The sequence below is a fragment of the Cynocephalus volans genome, chromosome 1 (genome assembly GCF_027409185.1).
Source record: "Cynocephalus volans isolate mCynVol1 chromosome 1, mCynVol1.pri, whole genome shotgun sequence".
Taxonomy (NCBI): Eukaryota; Metazoa; Chordata; class Mammalia; order Dermoptera; family Cynocephalidae; genus Cynocephalus; species Cynocephalus volans.
In genome coordinates, this window is record NC_084460.1 from 1,284,545 (window position 1) to 1,309,770 (window position 25,226).

The 25,226-nt window shown below is 46.9% G+C and overlaps 1 protein-coding gene across 1 annotated transcript in view; it reads left to right on the forward strand.

The window, feature by feature from the left end:
* The window catches only part of ANO2 (anoctamin 2), a 317,511-nt gene extending 294,556 nt beyond the window's left edge, over positions 1-22,955 (forward strand). Inside the window, exons 21-25 of the mRNA XM_063099698.1 lie at positions 6,961-7,113; positions 7,483-7,535; positions 9,510-9,691; positions 20,585-20,690; positions 22,686-22,955. Coding sequence (XP_062955768.1) covers positions 6,961-7,113; positions 7,483-7,535; positions 9,510-9,691; positions 20,585-20,690; positions 22,686-22,955 — 764 coding nt within the window. The remainder of the gene's footprint in view (positions 1-6,960; positions 7,114-7,482; positions 7,536-9,509; positions 9,692-20,584; positions 20,691-22,685) is intronic.
* Positions 22,956-25,226: the final 2,271 nt, after the last annotated feature.

A 25,226-nucleotide genomic window follows, 5' to 3' on the forward strand; every position in this document is an offset into this window, starting at 1 on the left:
ACTTATTGAAGTAGAATGGACTGAAGCTTCCGATAGAGGGATGACTTAGGCAACAGCCAAAATTCTTCTCAACTCTGTGATTCTTTGATTGTGGATGCTAGGGACCACACTGGGTAGTTTCCAAATTTTCAACAGAGGATGGATGTAAGTGATGAGATATTCCAGAATATCTTCAAAACCATCAGCACTGAAGCCCACACCTTCTGTCATACAGAACCCCAAGTGTCTGTGCTACAGGCCAGTGGCTCCCAGAACCAGGAAGTTCCTTTCCTTGAGCCATCCTGTTCATACAAACTGAGTCATTCCACTGGATAAGCAGGCACCTGCCATCTTCTCCAAATGGCATTTAAACACAACCGAGGCACTATCAGGGTCTAGTTCCAGCATTTCTGGGAGGTAGGCTGAGACCCAGGTCATTTCTCTCCTCTTGCTTCTGAGACACACATTGCTTGACATCGTCAGTACTAGGGGTCCCTCCCCTATGCCCACTTGAGAAAAAAGGCAAGAGTGTATCTGGATGCTACACCCCTCAGTGTACTACAGAAGGCTCCCGCTATACAGAGATGCTTAGTCGGTGCTTGAGAAATGAATGAGTGAATGAGGGAAGGAAGGAATGGAAAGCAGTCTTTTTAGGTTAAACCTTATGGGGAACGAAACCGCCTTCCCAATCCTCCTCTTGCTCTAACAACCAGGAAGCTCAGAGAGAACTCTCTTGCTCAACCATAGTGGCATTATGGGTCCCCAGAGTTTGCAGCTTTGTTTCACTCTCCTTTTTGTGCTCTTCATTTCCTTTTTTCTTAAATTCCATAGACTCAATTGTAGTTTCATTCTGTTGACTTTTTCACAGCCTTTTGGGAAGTGGTAGAAGAAAAGGAATGAAGGAAGGAAGGTCCTCAGTAATGATTTGTTGCTTGGGGACTTTGCAGTCACGACTGGCATCCTAGCACTTCCACCTCGCTCAGTGCATGACCACAGGCCAAGTGGCTGCGTGGGAGGGTGGATGGATGGATGGGAGGAAGGATGGGCGAGTAACTAGCCTTACACTGTCCCTTGCAGGTGGAGAGAGTAAACAAGAGTGAGAAAGCCGGTCCATTCATTTGTTCATTCAGTAAACATTTACTGGAGATTTACCAGTCTATTCTCTAGGAAATGAATCAGTAGATCTCACCAACTGAATTCCCCCTAGTTTTGTTGTGGGGTGGGGGAAGAAGTGGGAACTGAGTCTCCTTTAAGCACAAAGAAATGAAAAAAGTCAAAGCCAAATGTTCCTTGCCGATCTGTCCCCATGCTGCTTTGATCCGCATGCAGTAAACTCAATATTTAAGCTGTTGCTTCAAGCTTGTTCCTTCCTGTTGTGACTTCTCAGGATTTCTGAACTGAGCATGAGCCATTGTATAAACCCCAGGTGACTCCATGGAGATTGAAAGGGAATTCCACTGACTGTCTTTTAAATTTGTTCATGAGTTTGGGTCAGTAGATTTGCAGGAAAGACCTTGACTTCTAACCATACAGCAAACCTTCACATGTGTCTTTTACCCGTGCTTCAAGCTGAGCCTCCACAGGTCACTGGTGAGAGCAAGTTGCTCCTGCCTGGTGCTCCTCAGCACTCTGCTGATGTTGCATTATTGTTCTAACTCCATGACACCGTCCAGGTTCGTTTACATCTCCGTCTTCCTCATTGCACGTTATGACCTCTTAGAGGTGTGACACAGTAATCTACTCAGCTTTGTTTTCTAGCAGTAAGCGTGGTGTCCAGTATGTAGAATGTGCTCAATCAATGCTTGTTGAATTAATAAATGAATGAGTGAGTGAATGGTGTATGATGGACACTGCAAACTCTCTTAGATTTCTGTAAAGCCTTCTACTGTTTACCTAAGCAACAAGGGCCCATGCGAAGGATCTAGCTCATGCCCTTTCTTCTTGCTGTTTCTTTCTGCTCACATGGTCAGTCAACACCTGCAATTCTTCTTATGCTGGACACTGTCAATGCAGGGCACAGTTGGCTTCCCTTGCCCTCAGGAGAAGGGGATCACTGGGCACAGCCTTAAAATATGGGCTGGTGAAAAAAAACCAGTTACGATTCTTAAGCAGACTGTGTTGCTTTCACTAACCTGTAGAAAGTTTTAAAACCACTATAATAGTTTTTATTAGAATTGGACTTCCCTAACTGTTTATACTCCAACTTTCTTCAGGCTTCTGTGGGGACACAGCACTGAGAATTGCTGTGTGGAGGTGTTAATATTCCCTGTCTCCATCTCTTGTCACCATCACTAAGTACAATGCTTTCAGCTCACACATTCTAGTTTTCTGCCTCTTTTGTGTGTGTGCATTTCACAGCTGGTGAAAATAAGCTCATATTTATGAAACAGTAACCTTTGAGCTCCTGCTGTATGATAGGCACCACAAAAGATGTACAGACTCAGAAGAGAATCAAACACGGAGCCTGGTCTCAAGGGTCTAACCACCTAGAGGGCAGGTCAGATAAGCAGAGTGACGCGTGCAAGGCATCATGGGAGCGAGCATGGAGGCAACAAGCATGGTGCTTGGTTCTGCCTGGATGAGCTGGTGGGGAACGGAGGAGAGTCTTTATAGAAAAGGTGAAGTTTGAGTTCATCCTGCCAGATGGATAGTAAGTCATTCACTCAGCAGAAGAGAAGGAAAATTACAGACAGTAGTGCTATGTACCAAGGCTCAGAAATGTGGAAAACATGATAAGTTTAGAGAAGAACAAATTGTTTTGGAATGGTTGGAAAGCAGGCAGAATTGATTTCCAAAATACTAGCTAAATATCAGCCCTGAGCAGAGAACACGGGCGGGGAGGAAATGAGTCTGGAAAATAAGTTAGGGTCAGATTATAAAGGGCCTTAATTGCCAGGCCCAGGGTCTGGACTTTATTTTGTGTTGTGTGTGTGAGTGTGTGTGTGTATGCACACACGCACTCATGCACACATGTGCACTCACACCCACACACAGTATGTGAAGCAATGTTTTCACTGAAAAATTTTAAATAAATGAGTGGAGAAGTCAGGGTTTTTTCCACCAGTCCTGGCCAGTCCATTCTATTCTACCTGCCATGCTATTTCTCTTCTCTAGCAGATTGTCCTGGAATGTTCTTGCTGGCTGCTGTCTTGTTTAGTTTAGCCCACTCCTCCTTGTTATTTTAACCTAAGCCCAGGTAACCACCCATGATTTTGATTGTCTCCAGCATCAGGCAGTGCAGGACTGGTGGTTAGTTTGATAGGTCCCTGGCTGTGGGGGTGTGGGAGGAGAAAACCAGTGGGGTTTGTGCCCAGGAGTATTTTCAGTCTTTGTTCTTCCAATTCAGCATTTCTGGAGCGCTTCACAGCAGGCTTTGCAAAGGTTTAGCTGAAAATCAACTTGTGGATTCCTCCCTAATTGGCTTGGCCTGGTTTAATCTGTTATTGGTCAGGCCAACCTGGCTCCTATTATGCAGCGCATGGAAGATTTCCGGTGTTGCTCTTACCCTAATGGAGGCTTGCTGTTTTTAGAAACAAATCGTGGTGTTGGTAAAGGCCGGTATCATTGTGTCCTCTGAAGTGAACCCAGAAGGACTCCTATCTGATACAGCATTTTAGACCTTTGACTGAAAAGAACAATTCTTGGATTTGGCATTTGCATGCTAGAGGGTTATGGTTTCCTATATTTTTCTCCCCACGATAAAACAAAGCTTCCTATTTGTTTCTGCCTCCTTGGATTGAATCCTGGAGAGGCTGAGGATACCCTGTGCAAGTAGGCAACAGCTGTAGCAATGGGACATCTGCAGAGGGGAGCTTTTCTTGCCCCAGGATACCCTGGAGTAACATCAGGGGAGGGGACAGGAGTATCCTGTCATTTCAGGTCCAGTGTCACTGCCTCTGATTAGTCCACTGTTTTGAGGTTGTCCAATGCTGAACACATAGGCTTACGTGGCAAGGGGAAGGAGATGAGATGTTTTGTTACAGGATCAGGATAATTCATGGGACCTGTTAGAGAATATTAGGACAGCACTGGAAGATGTTTGCGTTGACAGACGAGGGACAACAGATAGCCTGTGTCTAGAGAGCTTGAGAAGATGAAAAAAGCAAACTGTCAGGGCAGCCCTAGAGGACAGCATTCATGCGTGCCTCTGGAGTTCATAGGAAAGACAGAAGGGTAAGGGGACAGTCCCATTTTTCCTGCACTCCTGGAAGGATGCTGCATGTCCAAGCACTGTGTGCATGAGCATGTTGAGGGCATGCTATGTACATTTGCAGTCACTCAGAAGAAAACTGCCCTTTCCCTCCCCATCGGTGTCCTTGCCAAACCTTTGCTGAGTGAGGCTTTGGAGAGTTTACACAGTTCTGCTGGAGGAAATCACTTATGATAAGAACATTTGCCCTGTTGAACTGAGCTCATTAGAATCAAGAAGACCAACTTAGAACTCCATAAAGAAAGAAGCATCCGAATATACTTAAATACAGGCGTGCATTTTACAGGTTTTGAAAACTAGTCTAACATCTGTTTTGCTTTCCTTGTTAATTCCATCCCCCTCACCCCCTCTGCCCTTACCCCCATCCCTGACTCCAAAGTGAATTCCTCAGCAAAGCCTCTTTAAAAGATGGGGTAGACCCTGCATTTTGAACTGGCTTCAGAGTTTCTTTTTGAAGATTTCTCCACCCCACCCCTTGTCCCCGCCAGCCAGCCAGCTAGCCAGGCAGTCATTCCAAGGGCCCAACCTGGCAAATCTGTGCCTTCTGGTGCAAGTGTCTTGTCACTGAATGGCACCTGCCAGTCTCCTAGAGCCTGTCGACTCCATTGGGCCTCAAGGACGATGGCAGTGGACAGGGTTGTATCAGCACAAGCAGTGACCCACAGCTGTGGGCTGAGCAAACTGCCAAATCAAAAGCAGTTGGGCTGGGTAAAATTCCATGCATGTTCTCTTTCTGGAAACTTCTATTGTGGTTAGTCTTAGCCCTCTGTTTTTTACTTTAGGTCCTGATTTTTAATTCTTTTTTTGAATATCCTAGAATCTTAAAGCTTGTCTAAGAGAAAGAGAGTCACAGCATCACAGCAAGTCAGAGCTAGAGGGAATTTAAAACAGTCCCTTCAGTTGATCAATGACAGTGCCAATGCCCATCGAAACACAGAGGCTTGGCCAGAGACACAGGCTGGTTAGCAACACCCGGGTCAACAAACTGGGTCTCCTGACTCCCATTCAGGGCTTAAACTTTAAATTTGTATCTGTTTAGCATGTACAGTATACATTATAGTCTTCTATACATTGATATTTACTCCAATAAGAATAAAATTACACATAATAGGTAACATTTATTGAGCAATTAAGTGTCAGACATTGTTCTAAGCATATTATGCAATATCATTTATCCTTGTGAGAACCCTATTAGGTGAGAGTTATTAGTATTCTCAAGGTATAATTGAAGTAACTGAGGCACAGAGAAGTTTAAAAACTTGCCCTTAGTATGTTGGAAAATCTTCTTAGTCTGTGACTTTCCTGGGACTCAGGATCAGCAAATATGTACTAAGCCCCTAGAGTGGATGGAGCCCTTGCCTTTCCAGTGGGAGTAAAGACACGTGAGTAGCTCACTCACAGCAGAACGTGACAGTGTCTATAACTGAGGCTGAACACAGGATGATGGGGGGTCAGAGGAGGGGGTTGGGCTTCACCAAGGAAGTGGCATTTGGGTGGTTTTGGGGATGCGTAGTGGTTTGCCAGCTGGAGGATGGGTGCTTGCGCAGTGAATGGAAGGACCTAGTGTGTCAGGGAAACATCAGGAGAGAGCGTTTCAGACGGCTGGAAGGCAGGAGCACCACCATTGTGGGGGATGTTGGGAGATGAGGCTGGAGAGGCAGGTTGGGACAGATTGGTAAGGAGCTTGGATTATATCAGTGCACAGAGGGAGCCCACAGAAATCATGAGTATGTAGGTGACAGGCTCAGATCACAGGGGCTGTGGCTGAGCAGACTATAGAAGCCCGGAAGAGCAGTGACAGGGAAACCAGTTGGGAGGTTTTGCCATGGTCCAGGTAGGGCCTCAGCCTCTGACAGTCATCAGATTGGCACAGGCTGCCCCTGAGCCCTGGCCCATGCTGGGTGTTCCACATGGAGACTTCAGATCGAGCTTTCCCTCCTTTGGGTCTCCTCTGTCTCTGGCACATTATTCTTTCTCTCCTGGCACACATGAAGCCTCATTGCACATCTTTGTGGACATTTTCTCTCCCCCTCCCAAACCCAGTTCCTCGAAGGCAGGACTAGACTTTTGCCTCCTTAAATACTTAGCACAGTGCCTGACATTTAGTGAGCGCTCAATGAATGTGTGATGAATGAATAAGCTTTCTAAACAAAGGCAGTAACTACAGATATGGAAAGAAGAGTCCAAACTGGGGAGGTGGTTTTATAAATTACATTAAGGATTGGAAAACTATGGCCTATGGGCCAAATCCAGCCCACTTTATTTACTGCTTTTGTAAATAAAGTTTTATTGGAACACAGCCAGGCCTGTTTGTTATGCTTTGTCTTTAGCTGCTTTTGCTCCACAAGGTCAGAGTTGAGTCATTGTAACAAGACCATATGGCTCTCAAATTCAAAAATATTTATTATCTGGCCCTTTGCTGAGAGGGTCTGCCAACCCCTGAGTTAGATGGATAGTAGCAGTGGCTGGAGGCAAAGGGTGATGGGAAGGAAGGAGTGAGGCCTTTTCCTTGTCTCCTATCTCCCCACTGTGCCTGATTCAAAGCTTTGCTCCCAGGGGATGACATTGACCGGCAGGCCTGCAGGTATTGAGAAGGAAACACCTGCGTATGTGGTGCAGGATTTTCCTGGGAAAATTTCCAGGGAGACCAAGAGACCAATGTGGAAATGGGTCCATATTGGAAGAAAGGCGAGGGGGTGTAGCTGCAAGCCAGAATTTGTCCAGCTCCTGCTTCTCCCTGGTGAAGCTTCTCATGCTGTTCTCTCTCCTAGTCATCCAGTTTGGTTTTGTCACCCTCTTTGTGGCCTCCTTTCCTTTGGCACCTTTGTTTGCCCTACTCAACAATGTCATTGAAGTGCGGCTGGATGCAAAGAAGTTTGTGACAGAGCTAAGAAGGCCAGATGCTGTGAGAACCAAAGACATTGGTATGTCTGCCACTTACAGGCCATGGCAGGGCCCTCTCCCCGCCTCCCTGCCCTGTTTCCTGCCACCACCCTAATGCTATGCCAGGGATCAAGAGGCCGGGGACGCCATTGTTTGCCTCTTCATCCCTCTGACTTTCTATCCTCATGTCCTCGGGCACAGGGAGGCCCTCAGAAGTCACAGTACCCACCCCCCTTGTCTCCTGAGCTTCCCAACAGCGGGGCACCTAAGCCTTTCCAGACTAGCCATCCCTGGGGGGACTGACAAACCTCCCCTGGGAACTTACCTGCAAAACGTCACCCTGGGCTGCAGCATTGTTATCACGGGGCCAAGGGTGGGAGTAAGCCAGACACCTCTTTTCTGTCTTACAGGAATTTGGTTTGACATCCTCTCTGGAATCGGCAAGTTCTCTGTTATCATCAATGTAAGTGCTTGTGTTCATGACACCCTGCTCTGTGGGAAGGGCTCCCAGGGTAGCCGAAGTCTTCAAAGCAGGAAAGTGGCCCTGGTTACCATGCCTCATGTTCCATTTAGGGATTTATTTAAGGCGGCCCCCGGTTGACAGTGTGTACCCGCCCTGGAACTCACCATGCTGTCACTGCAGCCACGCAACTTCACTTTTAATTTCACTGAGAGAAAGAAAGGTGATCACCCAACAGAGTGCACACCTTGTCCTGAAGTCAAAATCAGATCTTTCCTCAGAGCCAAGAATAATGTGGAAAGAATTCTACATATCTACCCATCTCTTTCCTTTCCTTTTCTACTGAGCTAAACAATACCTGGAGCATTGCCCAGGCTGCAATTCCTAATTACGGTTCCTCTGAGTTGTTAATGCAAAGTCTTAATTATCCCCATAGACTTTGGCATGTGTAGGTTAAGATGGGACACAGAAGAAGAGGGGCCCTACCTGTTGTGACCTCCTTAACTGCCTTGCCAGACATGTCCACATGTCAGAGGAAATCCTGCTGGGTCCAGGCCAACATCTCCTTTTCTTTTGCATTCTGTACCTGCGGTGGCCATTCAGGGCCTCCTGTTATCAGCCAGCTCAGAGCACACCAAGAAAGCCACAGCCCTCTTTCCCTTGTGAGAGAAACATTGATTCTGGCTCTGACCTGGTTCCCTACTAAGAACACATAAAATAGCTGGAGAAAGGTGAGAAGCAGCAGAGAGAATCAGCCCACTGCATTTGGAATGTTTGATGTAGGCAGCATCAAACACTGACGCTTAGAACGAAAGTGCAATTTGGAAAACAGATCAGCTGTTACTTTGAGTTGTGTCTACTAGAAGAGAGGCCCTGAGTATTAACCACTTCCCATGGACAGAACAGGACACAAGGTTTCACCTCCCTGGCCTCTCTAAGACTTGTTTACTTATCCGTAAAATGGGAGGTAATAATAATACCCACCAAACAGGATCATTCTGGAAATTAAGTGGGATGATGAGAGGACACATAGCAAGTGCTCAGTAAGCTGTAGCTGGGGTTACTACAAGTGTGTAATTCATTCTCAAATATGGTTATGGCTGTCCGTGCTCACGTATACATTTAGAAAATAATATCTAAACTACATTTTTTAAAGGGCTTTAATTGTTGGTGCAGAATACAGTATAAACACCTGCCAAAAAGATTAAGATTTTCTTTGCAGAAAGTACCTCCACATTCAAACACGCGATCATTCATTTGTCATTTGCTTTGTTCTATAGACATTTATGGAGCACTTAGACGTGCCAGATGCTGTGCTGGGTGTGTGTGGCTCCATCTAACAGGACCTACTCTTTTCTCCTCTATGTCTCACTTTTCCTAAAGAAAGTGGATAACAGAACAATTCCCATTACATGATGTGCTACAAAGTGTCGAGAGATAATGGTCAAATTGAGGAAACCATGAAATCATATTCCCAGTATTCCTGGCTTTCTGGTGTTACTTGGGGGCAGATGTACATGGCCATTTAATTTCCTTGCCTATTGCACTTAAGTGACACTTGTCATCACTATAGGTAATTTTTTAAAAAAAGTCTTGCATTTTGTTTTGGCTTGGCCAACATCAGTGACAATTCAACTATCTGAGAGATGGATTAATCCTCTAGCACCAAATGGCCCCGACTTGCTTAGCATCCTTAGGCCTTAGGCCTTCGCGTCCTGCTGCAGTGGTTGTAATTCACTCTCTTGACAGCTGCTGCGTGGTGGATTTACTTACACATTGAAGGATGGAAAAGCCAGGCAAGTCAGCTGTGTGAGCTTAGGGACAGGGACCTGTGCATGCTGCAGGTGTGTCTGTATCAGCCAGAGCAGCCCCTCTTAATGGAGAACCTAGGAGAGGACAGTCCCTTGGTCAGAGAGACCCTATGCCATGTGGACAGCACCCATCCCGACTCCTCAGTGCTACGGTTCTGTCCCTCAGGCTTTTGTCATCGCCATCACCTCCGATTTCATCCCACGACTCGTGTACCAGTACTCCTACAGCCACAATGGGACTCTGCATGGCTTTGTCAACCACACCCTGTCCTTTTTCAATGTCAGCCAGCTGAAGGAGGGAACGCAGCCGGAAAGCTCGCAGTTCGGCCAGGAGGTTCAGTTCTGCAGGTAAAGTCACATTTAAGAGGAGGTGGCAGAGGACCTGAAGCAGTCATCCAAATAATTGTCTGGATGACCTGGGATTGCACCATTCTCCCTTCTCTTTGCCTCCTGCCCCTCCCTCCATCAGTCGTTGTACATCAGTTTGGTGAGTCAGCACGTATTTATCGAGCACCTTTTGCTGGACACCGTGGAGCAGACCAAGAACTATATAGCCTTGACCTCACCATCAAGGGGTTTAGGGTCTGGCTGGGAAGAAAACAAGCAGAACAGATAGGAAATAGCAGGTGATTAATTGATCAAATGTAGCATGGACTATGAGTGCTGCGGGTGTTTGGAGGAGAGGGAGCTTACTGGGGACTAGAATGGAAAGGGTCAGCTTGCTGGAGGGGCTGCGAGGAGTTGTGGGGCAGGAAGGGAGAGCATTCCACATGGGAAGTCAGCATGGGCAAAGCCATGGGGGTGAGGATGAATTTGGGGTGTTGGATAAGGGCAAGGTGATGTAGTTAGCAAGGAGAGCACTGGGGAGATAATAATGGGGAATAATAAAGGAAATACGATACATGTAGAAACTCCTAGGGTAGTATAAGCCAAAATGTTGAGTTTGAATAGTTAGGGTGAAGTGTGTAATGGGGAGTCCTGAAATCAGGAATTTCATGAGGTGCAATAGGAAGACACTGGTGTTTTTTGGTGTCAGGGAATGATGGATAAAGGGCAGGTGTAGGAACATTGTTCTGATCTGAGAGAGGACGATGGACTAGAGCTGGGAGAACCCAGGCAGGGCAGCTGAGCTGCTGCACCATTTAGACAGGAGCCGTGCCAGGCGCACTCCAGGCTCAAGGAAGGAATGAAGATGCAGGGAGAAGACGAGCTCTTTCATGGGATGTATTGCTAAGTTGGTGACAATAGACAAAGGAGACGGCAGCTGAGTTAAGGGTCTTGTCAAAGTCTGGGCTGAAGTCAGAGGACTGGAAATTGGGGTTTCATTGACTAGAAATGGGAAGCTGCTAAGAGAGTCTCATTTTATGGTACATGTGATGAATTTGATTTCAATCAAGCTGCAATTAAAATGATGGTAAGAAAGGAAATCCAAGGGATTGTTTTTACCTAACTCCTAGATACACTAAACTGGAACTTCACAGAAGTGATTGAAATCATTGCCACAGGGATCACTGATGCCAAGAAACAGAAAATTCTCTACTATTTGCCCAAGTAGGGCAGATAAAGAGAAGAAGAGCCCAGGGGAATAGCTTGTTTAATCCTTTCATACCCTGGTTAAATGACAGTCCCTGTAAAGGACTTGATGAAAGATCACACCTCATATATAAGGGTGCTTTAAAAAGTTAGTAGAGAAATAGAAATAAGAGATACTATGAATCTCTCTATGAACTTTTTGAACACATCTCACACTTAAAAAAATCAGAATAACTGCAACAATAACAAAAACCTAAGAAAAGGTGTTGTGCAACCAATGTAGGGCTTTCTCGGATCACCCGGATAGTCTTTTATGTAAAAGCTACTGATGGCTCCATTGAAAACAGTGGTGTTTTCAGTTGTGTTGGCAGCTGTGATGACCCTGGGCACATCTGTCACACATTCCCACCTGGGACACCTTGGTACCCAAGGTCAATGATTTGTAAATGGCTGCTTAGATTCAGATTGACAGTCTGAGACCATGAACAACAGAAAACTATTTGGTCTTCCCGTCCCATATGGCTCATATGGCTGAGTTATACAACCTTACCAATCTGTGGTTTAAATAGAAGGGTATTCTGGTTCCAGTAGCAACAACTTCAGGGTTCAACTCTAGCCAGCCAAGAAAAGATGAGAAATCAGGGACTAGACCCAAGAGTGGATGAATGCCTCTATCATCTGTTCATAGGTATTGATTTATGTTAGCCTAGATGTTCTGGGTTTTTCACACTGGGGCTGTGAAGAGTCTGACCCTTGGACTAAAGTTGTGCTGCTGGCAGATTTGCTTCTAGACTGTGCATGCCCAGGGGCCACTGCTCTGATGGCTGGCATGCCAGACTGTCTGTCCATGGTGCTGGATTTTGGTCTGCAGATCCAAAAGACATAGTTCCACAGTACAGAGGATCTATTCCAGTTCTAGGCCTTTTCCAGTAGCATCTAAGTTTGCTCAAGCAAGATCTATAAAGTCAGTCAACAGATTTTCATTAAACAAACAGGCACTAAAAAGTGAGAATTACAAAATCATTTTTATAAGTGGAAGGGACCACAGAAATCATCTTGTTGCAACTCCTTAGTCTGCATAAAAAGAAACTGAGGTTTAGAAAGCTGAAGAGTTCTCTAAGATTACAGCAGTTTTAGTGACTGAAACCTGAACTAAAACTCCCGCCTATTCAAGAGCACAGGCCTCCACCTCCATGTGCAGCTGGAACCACACCAGTGTGACTGCTGTGTCTAAGGCACGTGTCTAACAGAGCACCATGGGTCTCTGTCCTTTCCCGTGACCATCAGATCTTCCAGTAACACTTATGAAGATGCTTTTCAGATATATACTGGTTTAAACAAAAGAAGATTTTAATGGCCCCCATGTTGAAAAGTTGAGGGTAGGTCTAGTTTTCGGCACAGCTTCACTCAGTCAAGTCTGCCCAAATCCACTGTCTCCATCTCCCAACTCTACTTCAGTCAGTGGTGACTATTTTCAAGCTCTGTAGGATGTCAGCAGCTACACAGCAGTCCCCGACCCGTGGGTTCACTTCCCATGGTTTCAGTTACCTGCAGTTAATTGCAGTCCAAAAATATTGAATGGAAAATCCCAGAAATAAACAATTCATATCTTAAATTGCATGCTGTTCTGAGCATCATGATGAAATATCTCACTGTCCCAGTCTGTCCAGCCCAGGACATGAATCATCCCTTCATCTACTGCATCTGTACTGTAGACACTCTCCGCCTGTTGGTCACTCAGTAGCCCTCTCTGCTATCAGATTGACTGTTGTGGCATTGCCGTGCTTGTGTTCAAGTAACACTTATTTTACTTAATAAAGACCCAGAGCACGAGAGTGATGCTGGCAGTTTGAATATGCCAAAGAGAAGCCATGAAGTACTACCTTTAAGTGAAAATGTGAAAGTCCTCTACTGAAGGAGAGAAAAAAATTGTATGATGACTTTGCTATGGTAAGAATGAATCTTGTATCTGTGACATTGTGAAGAAGGAAAAAGAAATTTTGCTAGTTTTGCTGTCATTCCTCAAACTGCAAAAGTTACAGCCACCATGCATGATAAGTTAATGAAGGTTAAGATGGAAAAGGTATTAAGTATGTAGGTATTAAATATGTAGGTGCCTGCTACATATTTAGGACGTGAGCGGAAAACATGTTCCAATCGACAGCAATGTGTGTGTTGGGCAGAAAGCACTGAGCCTATATGAAGACTTCAGCAAGGGATCCCCTAAAATGCATGACAACAAGCCATTTACTACAAGTGAGGGGTGGCTACCCAGATTCGGGAATACAGAAGGTCATAGCAGCCTAATGCTAGGTCACAATGCCTGTGTCACCCACCACACTTTCTCTCATCATGCAGGTGTTTTATCATCTCGCATCATCGCAAGAAGAAGGGTGAGCACTCACAATAAGATATTTTGAGAGAGAGAGAGAAAGGGAGAGAGAGAGACTACATTCACATAACTTTTATTATAGTATATTGTAATTGTTCTATTTTATTATCCACAGTTATTGTTATTAATCTCTTGCTGTGCCTGATTTATAAATTAAACTTTATCATGGGTCTGTATGTATAGAAAAAAGTGTAGTATATATAGTATATACAGGGTTTGATACTGCCTGAGGTTTCAGGCATCCATGGGGGGTCTTGGAACATATCCCCTATGGATAAGGGGCATACTGTAGTGAGAAATCAAGGTGAATGGGCACTGCTCAGCCGAAGCAAGAAATGCCCTGTACACGTGGGTTAGATTTAGATTGAGCTTTCTCGTGTCTGCCTTCAGAGTCACTGGAATTTCCAGCTAGCTGTAATGCTCTGGTGGTCTTCTCTGCATTTTGTCCATGCAAGTACATGGATCCTGGCTTGTCTGTGGGCTCGCTTAAAAAAAAATTCTGCCACTGAGTGGCAGAATTATCAGTGGGTGCATGCATAGGTGGTTTAATTCTATGTTTGTGCCTAGAAAATTTATCTGCAGAAAATAAATCATCCCAAGATCAAACTGAAATGATTTCTGGAGCACCCATCATTTTCCCTTGCTCTCAGGACCAGTGAGGATTATAGGTTGATTTTCAAATGTTTTTGAGACCCTGCTCTGGGCTTGGCTTTGGGTGTATAGTAGGGAACAAGGCACAGAGCCTTCTGCAGGAAGTCTAGATGGAGCAGATGAGTAAGTGAACAGGCAATTGCAAGGTAGCTTTAATAATTTACAATAGGGTAACTGCAGGGAGCTATGAGAACCCTGAGGAGGAAGGTCACAATCCTAACGCAGACTTAAGTGTTCAGGGAATGTCTGAAGGGAGACAAAACCTGCAGAATGACCAGTACAAGGATGGCCATTGAGATAACCTTGTTGCAGCTCCTCAGTCCTATGGCCAAGCCAGGCTGGCTGGTGCATGGGGTGGGGAGGGCTGGTGGGTGACGTGGGGCAGGAAGGGGGTTTCGGGTGTGGAGGTCCGGGGAGAACACTGTATTCCAGGGGGAGGGGCTAGAGTGAGGGTGAGCTTTGAGAGACGGGGCTGGGAGGAAAATCGAAAGCCAGACCAAGAAGAGCACGTTGGTCATGCTGAGGGGCGTGGGGTCTCTCTTGGGGCAATGGGATGCACTGTGGAGGTTTGAGAGGACAGTGATGAGATCAGACTTTTCACTCATGTTCTCTCTGACCCAAACCATTGGGTTACACCGAGCGTTACATGTAAAATAAAAAGATGCCCTACTCTCAAGTGTAGGCTGATTCTAGAGAATGGGGTCAGCATATGATCTAGATATGATACGTCAAATCGGTGTAGCTTGGGGGCTGTATTTCCTAGATCGATAGGAATTGTAAATCCCTGCCTTATGTGGGTTCTACCCACTGCCTGCTGTGTGAACTTGTCTGGGTCGCCCAACTCTCTGGAGATTTAGGAAGAGGAGGCATAACCTAGGGATGTCTTTCTAAGCCAGGAACTTTGTAAGCCAGGATGTCTGTCTGTCTGTCTGTCTGTCTGTCTATTGAGAGACTGAGAATGGAGAAGGAGGGACTGGGATGGACAAATATTGTGAGAAACAGGGACAATTGTGCTGCTAGCCCCAGAACCAGGGTTCAAAACTGTTTCCATGGTGGGAAATGCGGTTTGCCTTGATTTTCTAGCAAATAGTGTTGGGAACTCGATGACCCTTCTTATTCTTAGCTTTCAGTGACCTCTGGAGATAAATGTGGTCAAATAAAACTGAGGTCTTGGGCTCTAACCCAGCCTTGCCAGGGTTAGAGGTATCTTAAAAATAGCAATAAAAGTTAAGACAAGTCTCCAGCTGCCCGTTTGAGATGCGTTCCCAGCATTTTTGGAGCAGTGTTTGCCTCAGCCATCTAAATGCTCCAGCAGGGCTGCTCCATAAACAGTCCTGTGACGTCAATCTACAGACATGATTAGTGATCATTTGCCAGGGTTGAGGGGCCCCCTGTTCTGGAGGATGGATGGTGGCTGGGGCTCCTGGCTCAGCCAGACGGGAGCAGAGAGATCACCAGGGCAGGGTCTGGCCAGGGATCTGGTCCCAGAACTCGAGGAGCCTACTGGGCAGGGTCAACCCAGTGGGTCTGTTTGGACATGCTAAGCATCCAGAAACAGCATTCTTGCATGGCCGCTGCCAGGTTTTCCTGAAGAGCCTGAGTGCTTCATGTCCCGTGACTAGTCTTTGAAGAGGCAGGTTCCCTTCCAGCCACGGTTATCTCACATCTGCTCCTTGCCGAAACCAGAGGTGGAGTCAGCTTTTCCGGTGTTCCTTTCCTGATCTGTATCCACCCGCTCCACCAATGATTGACAAGGTTCTCATTAGTTCCTAATTGTCTGTACTGTTTTCCTTTGTCAAAGGCCAATTTCAGAAGGCAGTTTTAAGGAGCTCAGATGGTATGAAAATATTGTATGTAATTGTGTTCAGATTAATATGACATAAATTTCCATTGAGGCTATTAAAAAAAAATTTTTTTTTTATGTGCTTACGTACCACTGTTTGGAGTTGAGAAATGTATTTTCTAACTGATTCATTATAGAACTAACACCTCAGTTTAAAAAAAAAAAAGCTGCTACAGATTGTCGATGACCCCCCCAGGCATAAGCTTTGAGGACCTCCTTGCCTGCGGGGATTTTGTGTGGTGATGAGTTGCGGCCAGTGTCGTAAGTGTGGGTACCCTGCAAGGGAGGGTAGGATGGAGAAAGGGGACATGAAGCCAAGAGTCTCTCTTCCCTCTCTGCACCTCAGTTTCCCCATCTGTAAAAATAGGGGCTTTGGAATGAGAATCTCCAAAGATTCTTTTCTGCTTTTTTGTTAAAAAAGTACATATTTAATGACACATGTAATATATTATTCTATTCTTATAAGAATGCTAAACATTATAGGTAACTGCTCCAACTGTGTCCTGCCTTCACTCTAACCCTGCCAAGTCCTAGACCTACAGTAACCAGGGGATACATATGTGTGAATCTTCCCCAGATATTTTTCTATGCACTGACATAGTATGAACTTGTAGAACCTTTAAGGCATTGTATTGTGGGTTTGTTTTATTTTGAGCTAGTGGGAAACTTATTTCTTCAGGTAATGTATAAATTCAACTCAATGTGATTCTTCACAAAGTTAGAGTAATCTAGGTAAAATATTAATGTAATTTAAAAACTAAAATATAATGTTGATTTTTGTACCAGTTTCACTTATTATATATAAATCTGTCCATGTCAACACTATAATTTTGCTCCTGAAAGCTTAGTATAAAATGTAATTCTATTCTTCTTTTAAAATTATGAACTTTTATTATTTATTATAAACTGACTCTGCATATATGCATACATATATATACCTACATATATAGAGAGAGACCTATATAGGTATATAAAAGGAAAAGAAAAAGTTCTCTTCTCAGCCCCCGCCCCTCATTCTCTCTCACAGCAAAACATTGTGTCCATGTTCTGTGGAAGCCTCCAGAAATCACATTTCACATGTACGGTCTTACCCAATTCTCACCATGTCATCCTTTAACATCCAGTGTGCATGCACACGTATGTGCACGTGTTCATTTGTTCACAGCTGGGGCAAGAGAGCGCAAGTGTGCACCTTTTGTGTACTTAGCACCGTGGTGCACATTTTGTTGATTCCACTTTATGGGTCAGGATGCCGAGGCTTGGCGATGTGAAATAACTCACTCAGGGTCTTACGGCTGGTTAAGGGACATAGCCACCCCAAGAGCAAACTTGCTTTTTAGACACTCTAGTTGTCTCGTTATGGAAAGTCTCTATTGGGAGACTCAAGGGAACTCTCAAAAGTAATGCTAAGCCTCAAGGAAAATAAAGGAGGACTGGAGGGGCAAAGATGAGATCTAGGAATGACCCTAAAATTATATCCCCAATGTTAAGTCCCTGCGTCCTTCTGGGGATCACAGCCAGCAGATGCAGGAAGCTGACCAGGTGTGGGATTCACTCAGTGCTGTGGCCCCTCAGTGGGACTTTGGGAGACCCAAGCTCCCCAAGCTGGGGGAATAGGTCTGGTGTTGGAAGACATTTGAGCTTGGAAGCAGATCGCAAGTTCTACTTTCCAGGTCTCAGGCCTCCACCCACCTGCCCGGGGCTTGCCTATTTCCTGCCATTTACCTGGACACAGGTCCTTGCAGTTGCATCATTGGCTGACTCCTTTTGAGTTACATCAGCATCATGGGAAATTTGGAGCGTTTGGTGCTTGCATGCTCAGAAATCCTCCTGGAAAGCCAGGAGGAACTGGGAGCAGCGGTCTATGCGCTCTGTCCTCTTTCAATAGAATAGGTGCACTTCATGAGTTACCTTCAGCGAAAAGAGAAAGAATAGTTACTATTTACTGGTTCCTCTGATGTGCCAGGTGGTGTGCTGAGTACTTTGCTTTGACACTTCATCTTCATAACACTGGGTGAGTTTGGACCTATCTTGAACCTTAGGTAACTTGCAAGAGGACAGAGAACTCAGTGGTGGAGGTGGCACTTGAGCCCTAACCTGCTGACTCCAAACCACAAACTTTCGTCCATGCTATGCACGGGGCTTAGACACAAAACAAGCAAAACAGACCATTATCACACGGTAGAAACAAGTTCATTAGCTGCTCTGTCTTTTGTGAGCATTTCTGTTCTTAAAGCTAATTATATCTTTGTTTGATTAGTGTCTTTTAGCTATTTAGTGAAAACATTTGATAAGCCTGACTTCTTAGGGTGAAATTTTAAAAAAAATTATGAAATCTGAACTTACATTGGAATGTAAATAACCAGTCACTTACCTGGTGGCAGAGGCTTACTGCACCCAAAGTTTTTCAAACTATGAATCATGATTCATTAGTGGATTATGAAATCACTTCAGGGGGTCATGTTCAGCATTTTAAAGACTAGAGTAGGATAAGATGGAATAGAATAGAAAAATATCAGTGCATTGCACACAGCAAGGATAAATATCTTTTGTGTAATTTTTATTTTACTTATATATGTATATGTGCATCAATGTAAAATACATTTCCTACTGTATGTCATAATTTTAAAAGCTTTGGAAAGAGAAATGTGAACAGATGCATAGTTTATTAAATTGCTCCTTGTTCTTTTCTTTGACATGGCCTGCCCTTTAGTCCGAACAGAGCTGCCCTTAGGCCATCTGCAGAGAGGCATTTTCAAGAAGAGTTTTCTGGACAGATCTCTGTGTTTATCTTTCCTCAGATCCTTAATTAGATAGATTTGCCTATCAGATTCAAATGTTTGGGACGTTCAGGGAAGGCAAAGTGACATTTCTAAAAGCTGTGGTGAGTTAGTAGCAGAGGTGGAAGCAGAATTAGATTATTTATGGATTCTTTGCAGACTGGAAAAAGGAGGAGCGAGCACTGGCTCTCACAGCAAGGTCAGTGAGCAGCTGTTCTTCACAGAAGGAGCTGGAGAACAAGAGAAATGGGCTTTCATTGCAGCAGGGGGATTGGGCTGAACCCAGGGAAGGACTTCCCCATGGTGAGGAGTGGGGGCGGTTCTTCCTCTTCTGGGGGCAGCACGAGGATAGGTGAGTCCGTATTTTTCTCACCCCAAGATGTACTGTTCACTTTGCTGCACTCTCCTGTCTCCCGTTGGCAGGGATAACTTGGAGCTGGCCTTGCTTCTGTCCTTAGCCATGGCTGGATAGGACGGATCCCGTGTGCTCTGCTGGGCTGCAGTTAGCTTTGCTTTTCATCCGGATGTCAACCCAAGCTTGAGACAGCTGGGATCAGCTGTTGGAAGAGGGGAAGCCGGCAGTGGAGGGGGCAGCTCCTGGCCTCTTGCCAAGTCCTAGTTGAAAGCAGTGTCCACCTCTCAGTTTGCCTCTTTCTGTAGCTCACTCTGTCGCTGCGCCTTTTGCTTGTGCCTTTCCTGTGTGCATCTCTTTTCCTTTTTTTTTTTCCCCTTCTTCTTCTCCCGTCTCTTCTTGGAAAACTGGAAGCCGCTATACTTTTACATGGATCTCTTAGAGTGGCTGGTTCATTCAGGAAGGGACTGGAGAGCACCCGTTTCTGAGTTCCCCACCCCAAGCTGCAGCTGTTGGCGGAGAGCTCTAGAATAAAGGAAGAAAAGCCTGAATTCAGCCAGGCTGGATTTTTACCTTCATTCCACCTCTCACTGGGCACAAGGCCCAATAGTAGAACTTCTCTGAGCCCCGGGTTTCTTCTGTCTTATGCAGGGACAGCAATGCTTGCCTGAGGGGGGTGTTGTGTAGACTCAATGAGGAAATGTTCAGAAAAGCCCCTTGATCAGGATTGACATGCACCGCACCTTCAACATGCGAAGTTTTCTTCCCTGGACCTCTCTGGACAGAGTCCCGGCCTTCCTTCCTCTGCAGCCACACCCACTGCATAGTGGCCGGTCACCTCCCACCTCGTCCTCTGGCTCAGGGCCTGTTGTGCTTTCAGGAGCATCTAAGATTTTGCTGAATCCCGTAGAGAAAACCATTCCATAAAGAACCTTAGTTCTGGTCCCAGACTTTGTCATTTTTCCAGACTTAGAAAAATGTGAGTCTAAGCAAATGAGCTGGTTTGAACATGAGTCATTCCGGAATGGGGGTGAAAAGGCAGGAGTGAGGGAAAACCCAAGGTTTCTCTGCAAGTCTGAGAAACAGGCACGAGCTCATGTCAGGCATTTGACATTTTGCTTTTTAAGCCATGTGGGCAGATTATGAAGATGGTTAGTAAGACAGGACACCGACCAACTATGACAATTACCGACCCTCTCGCCCACAATGCACCCGGCCTTCAGCTTGGTCTGGATCAGCCTTCCTTTTGGTTCAGGAAAGCAGCCGTGGAGCAAGGCAAGCCCCAGGACCGCCTGCTGGCACCTGCGCTTCAGGAGCCCACAGCTGCTGAGCACCTCTCACAGCCCGCAGGCTCGTGGGCAGCCTCAAGGGACCCACTGGCCTGGGATACTCTCATGATCCCTGGGCTCCTCTGGGAGTCTAATTCTGACACCAGAGGAAGCTTTGGGGAATGTCGGAGAGAGAGCAGGAAGAAGACATTTCTAGGTTGACAGTGGCTTTTTTGAACTTTGGTCCTTTTGTTCCATAGACATTTGCTGGTTGGGCCATGGATTTCCCTGCTCTGCCCCGTTTCCCGAGTCTGAGAGCCAAGGGCTTGCCTGCTGCTCCAGTTCTTGAGGCTTCACCTGGAGGAGCACCATCCTTTCCTCCATCTCCTCCCAGTCTTAACACTGCATTTCTCTTTGGGCAGGTTTAAGGATTACCGCGAGCCGCCATGGGCCCCGAACCCATATGAGTTTTCCAAACAGTACTGGTCCATTCTGTCCGCCCGCCTGGCCTTTGTCATAATCTTCCAGGTGAGTTGCTTGGATAGGAAATAGCTGAAGAGAATGCAGTCTGCAGAGGTGAGGACAGGTGGGACTCAGCACCTGCCCTGCACTCACCCTGCCATAGGGGCCTTCACATACAGCAGGTGGAGTTGAGACCCCTTCCCTAGGGAAGAGGACTCAAGAGAGGTGCCTTTAATGGATGGACTTTGCAGAAAGAGAACAAAACACAGAGTAAGGTTACAAGGCAGATGTGCGGTAAGTTGCAGGGTGGAGATAGATTTCCATTTTAACCTAAGAGGGGAAGGGAAAGTGGGAAGGTCACGTGAAACCCGAGTCTCGCTTTGTGCAGACAGACAGCCCCATCTCATCTCTGCAGCCCAAGAAAGGGCTCCAGTTCTGGACCTTTCTTCTCATGCTCTTGGCTACCTCCTTTGTGAGTGCTGTTTTAGCCACTGAGACATCTGGTGGGGAGGGCCCCCAGAGCCATCTAGCCATCCCTGAATGAATAGCAAACTCGAGCCCGTGATTCCTATCTGTGACAAAAGCCGCAGCTCCAATTGCACCGCGGAGATTCTCTGAGCTCGGGGCTCCCAATTCCCACTCCCCGTCCTGCCAGTCTTCAAGCAGGGCCAGAGCACGAGCCCAGATCCTTTTCTCCTTGGCTCCCTCAGGCTTTTGTATTCCCTGAAGGCAGATCTCTGGAGGCCTCTAAAGTATCCTGCCCCCGGACCCCAGCCCAGGAAGTGGAGAAGCCCATCGGCTAGTCTTTCACCTAAAGAAGACAGCCATTCTTCCCCGGGAGAGATGGGGTGATACATTTGAAAAGTGGCTCAGACGTCCCCTGCTGCAGCCCCCGCAGGAGTCTCTCACTTTCCCCTATGTCACATGTCGCATCTCACTCACGCCATAAGGAGTTGGTTTGGAGCAAAAGTGTGTGACTCGACGAAGCTGCTCTCGAGAACCTCAGGCTCCCGAGAGCCTCTGGAAGCAGCAGTTGGTCCCCAAAGCCTTCCTCTGATCCCCTGGGAGCATGTAGGGTTTGAGGGCTCAGTCACTGTCCTCAGGAGTTCAGAGGGGAGAATACACATGAGCGTATAATTGGCAGCCAGAGAAGAATATCACAATTGCAGTGTGTACTGGGTAAAGTGCGGGTGAAAGGTGGCTTGGAGAAATGGGCAAAGATCAGGTTATAAATATAGCTGGCATTCACTCGGCCATGCCAGGCACTGTTGTCACATATCCCATCACTAGAAAAAGACAGTGCTCCCAGGAAAAAGTGGCCCCAGACTACCTGCGTACACAGGGGAAAGGCTGTGGTTCAGCAGCCAGAAGGAGGAAGCCCACTGCACATAGGCACCAAAGCTCAGAACTGATCAAGGGGGCACGGGATGTGGGGGTCCAGACGGTGCGTCTGGCTAGAGTGGCTGTAATGAACAGAGAGCAGAGGAAGGTGAATGTGAGTACCGCTGGGGTCAGCTGAGGCCAGAAGTCAGTCCAAAAATCGAAGGGCCATCTCTGATGTAGAGGACAGAGAGCAGCCACAGTCATGGTGACAGCTCTGGAGAGGCCACTGGGCTTCACATCCACCTCCCAGGAGGCTCTGGAGCAGGGCGCGCCTGGAGGCTTAGCAGCTGAGAAGCATGCACAGGACGTGTGAGAGCACTGCGGGGTGGGAGGGGACACTACAAGCCCCCCACGAGGGAAGAAGCAGCAGCTCCACTGTGACCTCGCTGTGTGCCACGGTCGCAGACATTCCTCAGGTATGAACTCGTCGAATCCTTACAACACCCATGGGCAGGTGCTGCCACTACTCCATTTTATAAATGAGGACACCGAGGAACAGTTATGCCCACCGGTCAAGACCACTCAGCTAGTAAGAGTAGAGGCAAGCGTTCTGCTCCAGGGTCTGCCACCACACCATGCCACCAGCACCCCTCAGCGACAGTCCCTCTGACGGGGCCAGGCTGGACAGGGCCCGCCAGGCCAGGCTCTCCCTCACCCCCTCTCCCTTGCCTTTGGTAGAACCTCGTGATGTTCCTGAGCGTCCTCGTGGACTGGTTGATCCCGGATATCCCCACGGACATCAGCGAGCAGATCAAGAAGGAGAAGAGCTTGCTGGTGGACTTCTTCCTTAAGGAGGAGCACGGGAAGCTCAAGCTGACAGACGAGCCGGCGCGGAGGAGCCGCGGGGCGGAGCACGCTGGCAGGAGCCGGGCGGCCAGCGCGACACCCTCAGGCCGTAGCCGGCCGGGCAGCGTGTGGTCCTCGGGCTCCCAGCACACCAGCGTGTGAGCCACCCGGCCCCACCGCAGGGTGCTGCCGGCTGCCCGCAACCGGCCAGAGGGGTCTGGAAAAGGGAGTGCGTGTGAAGAGACAGGGAATGAGTGCAGAAAGGAAGAGAAGTTAGGCTGCTCCTCTGGAACTTCCAGCTTCGGTTTCTTTAGGTCTTTGAGCTAATCCTTTTGGGGGACTGGCACCCCACCGGGCTCTCCCGTTTTCCCCGGGGTGTCCTCTAACACTTCACCATCTTTCAAATGACCACAGGCTGTGATGGAAGTGCAGTCAGGACCCTGTCCTAGACCCCATCAGAAGTGATCGCCACCCCCTTCCTACTGTCACCCGGCGGAAACGTCTCTGAGTCACTTGCAATGGGGCTGTCACAGCCTCAGCAGATGCAAATTAAGTGACAGGGCTGATCGCTGTGGCCACTGGACCTGTCGGTGAGGAGCAAAGGTCCAAACCTGGCCTGTCTCCAATTCATGTCACAAGGACCATTGGAGCTAAATGCAACTAATCATCATTTTATGCAAGTTCAGATTTAAAGTAATGAAGTAAATGGAAGCATCTTTATAAAGACGTGTCTTGTCTGTGGTACCTTGTCTCTCCTTCCTTCCTTCTTTCCATGCTTCCTCCCTCCCCTCTCCCCCTCCCTTCCTTCCTTCCTTCTCTCTCTTTCTTTTTCCCTCCCTCATCTCCCTCTCTTTCTTTGTTTCTAGTGCATATTTATTGAGCTCCTACTATGTGCCGGGCATTGTTCTCAGACAAGAGATACAACAGAGGACAAACGAGACAAAGTCCCTGCCTCTTAGAGCTGACATGCTGGAGAGAGACAGACAATAAGCCAATAAACGTATAGTATTTTGGATAGTAAGGGCTGTGGAGAAATACAAGGTAGACAAAATAGACGGGAGGTGTGAGGGCACAGGCCTTGAGGGGTTCACCATTTTACATGTGAACTAATGGCAAGCCCAGGATGGCGAAGAGGCTACATCTTGCAGTGCTAACACGATCACTTGGTAGCAGCCTCCCAGAGCTCTAAGCTGGGAAGATTTCCATGTGTAGTTGGAACAAAGGGCCAAACATAATTCGTCATTGCTGTCCCCACGCCTCAGTCCCACCCACGGCCCAGACACCAGTTGCACAGTCACTTCATGCAGACCCGTCCCCCGTTCCTTGCAGGTCAGTCTGAGTGGAGTCTAACTGAATGCCTGAATGGAAGCGGCAAGAAGGGTCACACAGACGAGAAATGAGAGTGTGGCCCTGGTGCTTCTGCACAGCTGGCAGTGAGAGGGCCAGCAGGCGCTGGGCTGCCATCAGCACTGTCCACCTTCGTTTCTGGCTCGCTCCTGGGCACATGCAGCATTGCACTGACCACCAACCCTTGCTCTGGAAAGCGGCCCTTTCTTTTGTAGGGATAACAGGTCATAGACACAGCTCTCAGTGCGAGTGCAGGTAACCATGTCCCAGGCCACTCAGGTACAAGTAATCCTACAATTAAATATAATTACGTCACATCTTAACATTTAAACTTACCATTTTGAGCCTAGGTTAAAACTCCAGTAGTATAAAAACATTGCATTATCTTACAACAGGCTTCAGCTAATTTAAGGAAAGTGAGGTGGCCAATGCATTGGAGGGACATTTTACTTCAAGGAGCATTCATGATGTGGAGCTGCCAGGCCCATGAAAGGGAGGATGTCTGCAGGAAGCAGTGACGGTCAGCAGTCAGGGTTGCCTCCATCACCAAGACACCCGCTTGGCCCCAACCGGGCCACATCCAAGCCCACCGGCTGCCCATGGCTTGTTCAGGACCCTACCTCTTTTTCTTCTTTTTTAAATTGAAAGACACATTTTTATATGATCATAAAGGTAAAATTTGTACACCAAAAAACAATGAAGAAGAAAATAAAATTAACAGAATCCCTAAATCTGTAATCACCATCAACTATTGCCGTGTCTTCCAGACTCTCATTCTGGCTCATACACATTTTGTTTCATTACAGTTATGCTATATTTAGTGTCTCGTTACCTTTTTTCACTTCATGTATCTCATCAATCCTCTTATCCCAGTAAATACAGATTCATTCAGTACCTTTGAACACCTACTAAGTGGCAGCCTCTAGGTTAGGCACTTGGGCTATATCAGCCCACAAACTAGATTCCTGTCCACATGGAGCTCATGCTCTGTGGTGGGTCAGAAAGACAGGCAATGAAAGTAAACTATGTAATATGTGACAAGGTGATAATGCTATGGGAACAAAAAAAGGAGCAAGGTAAGAGGAG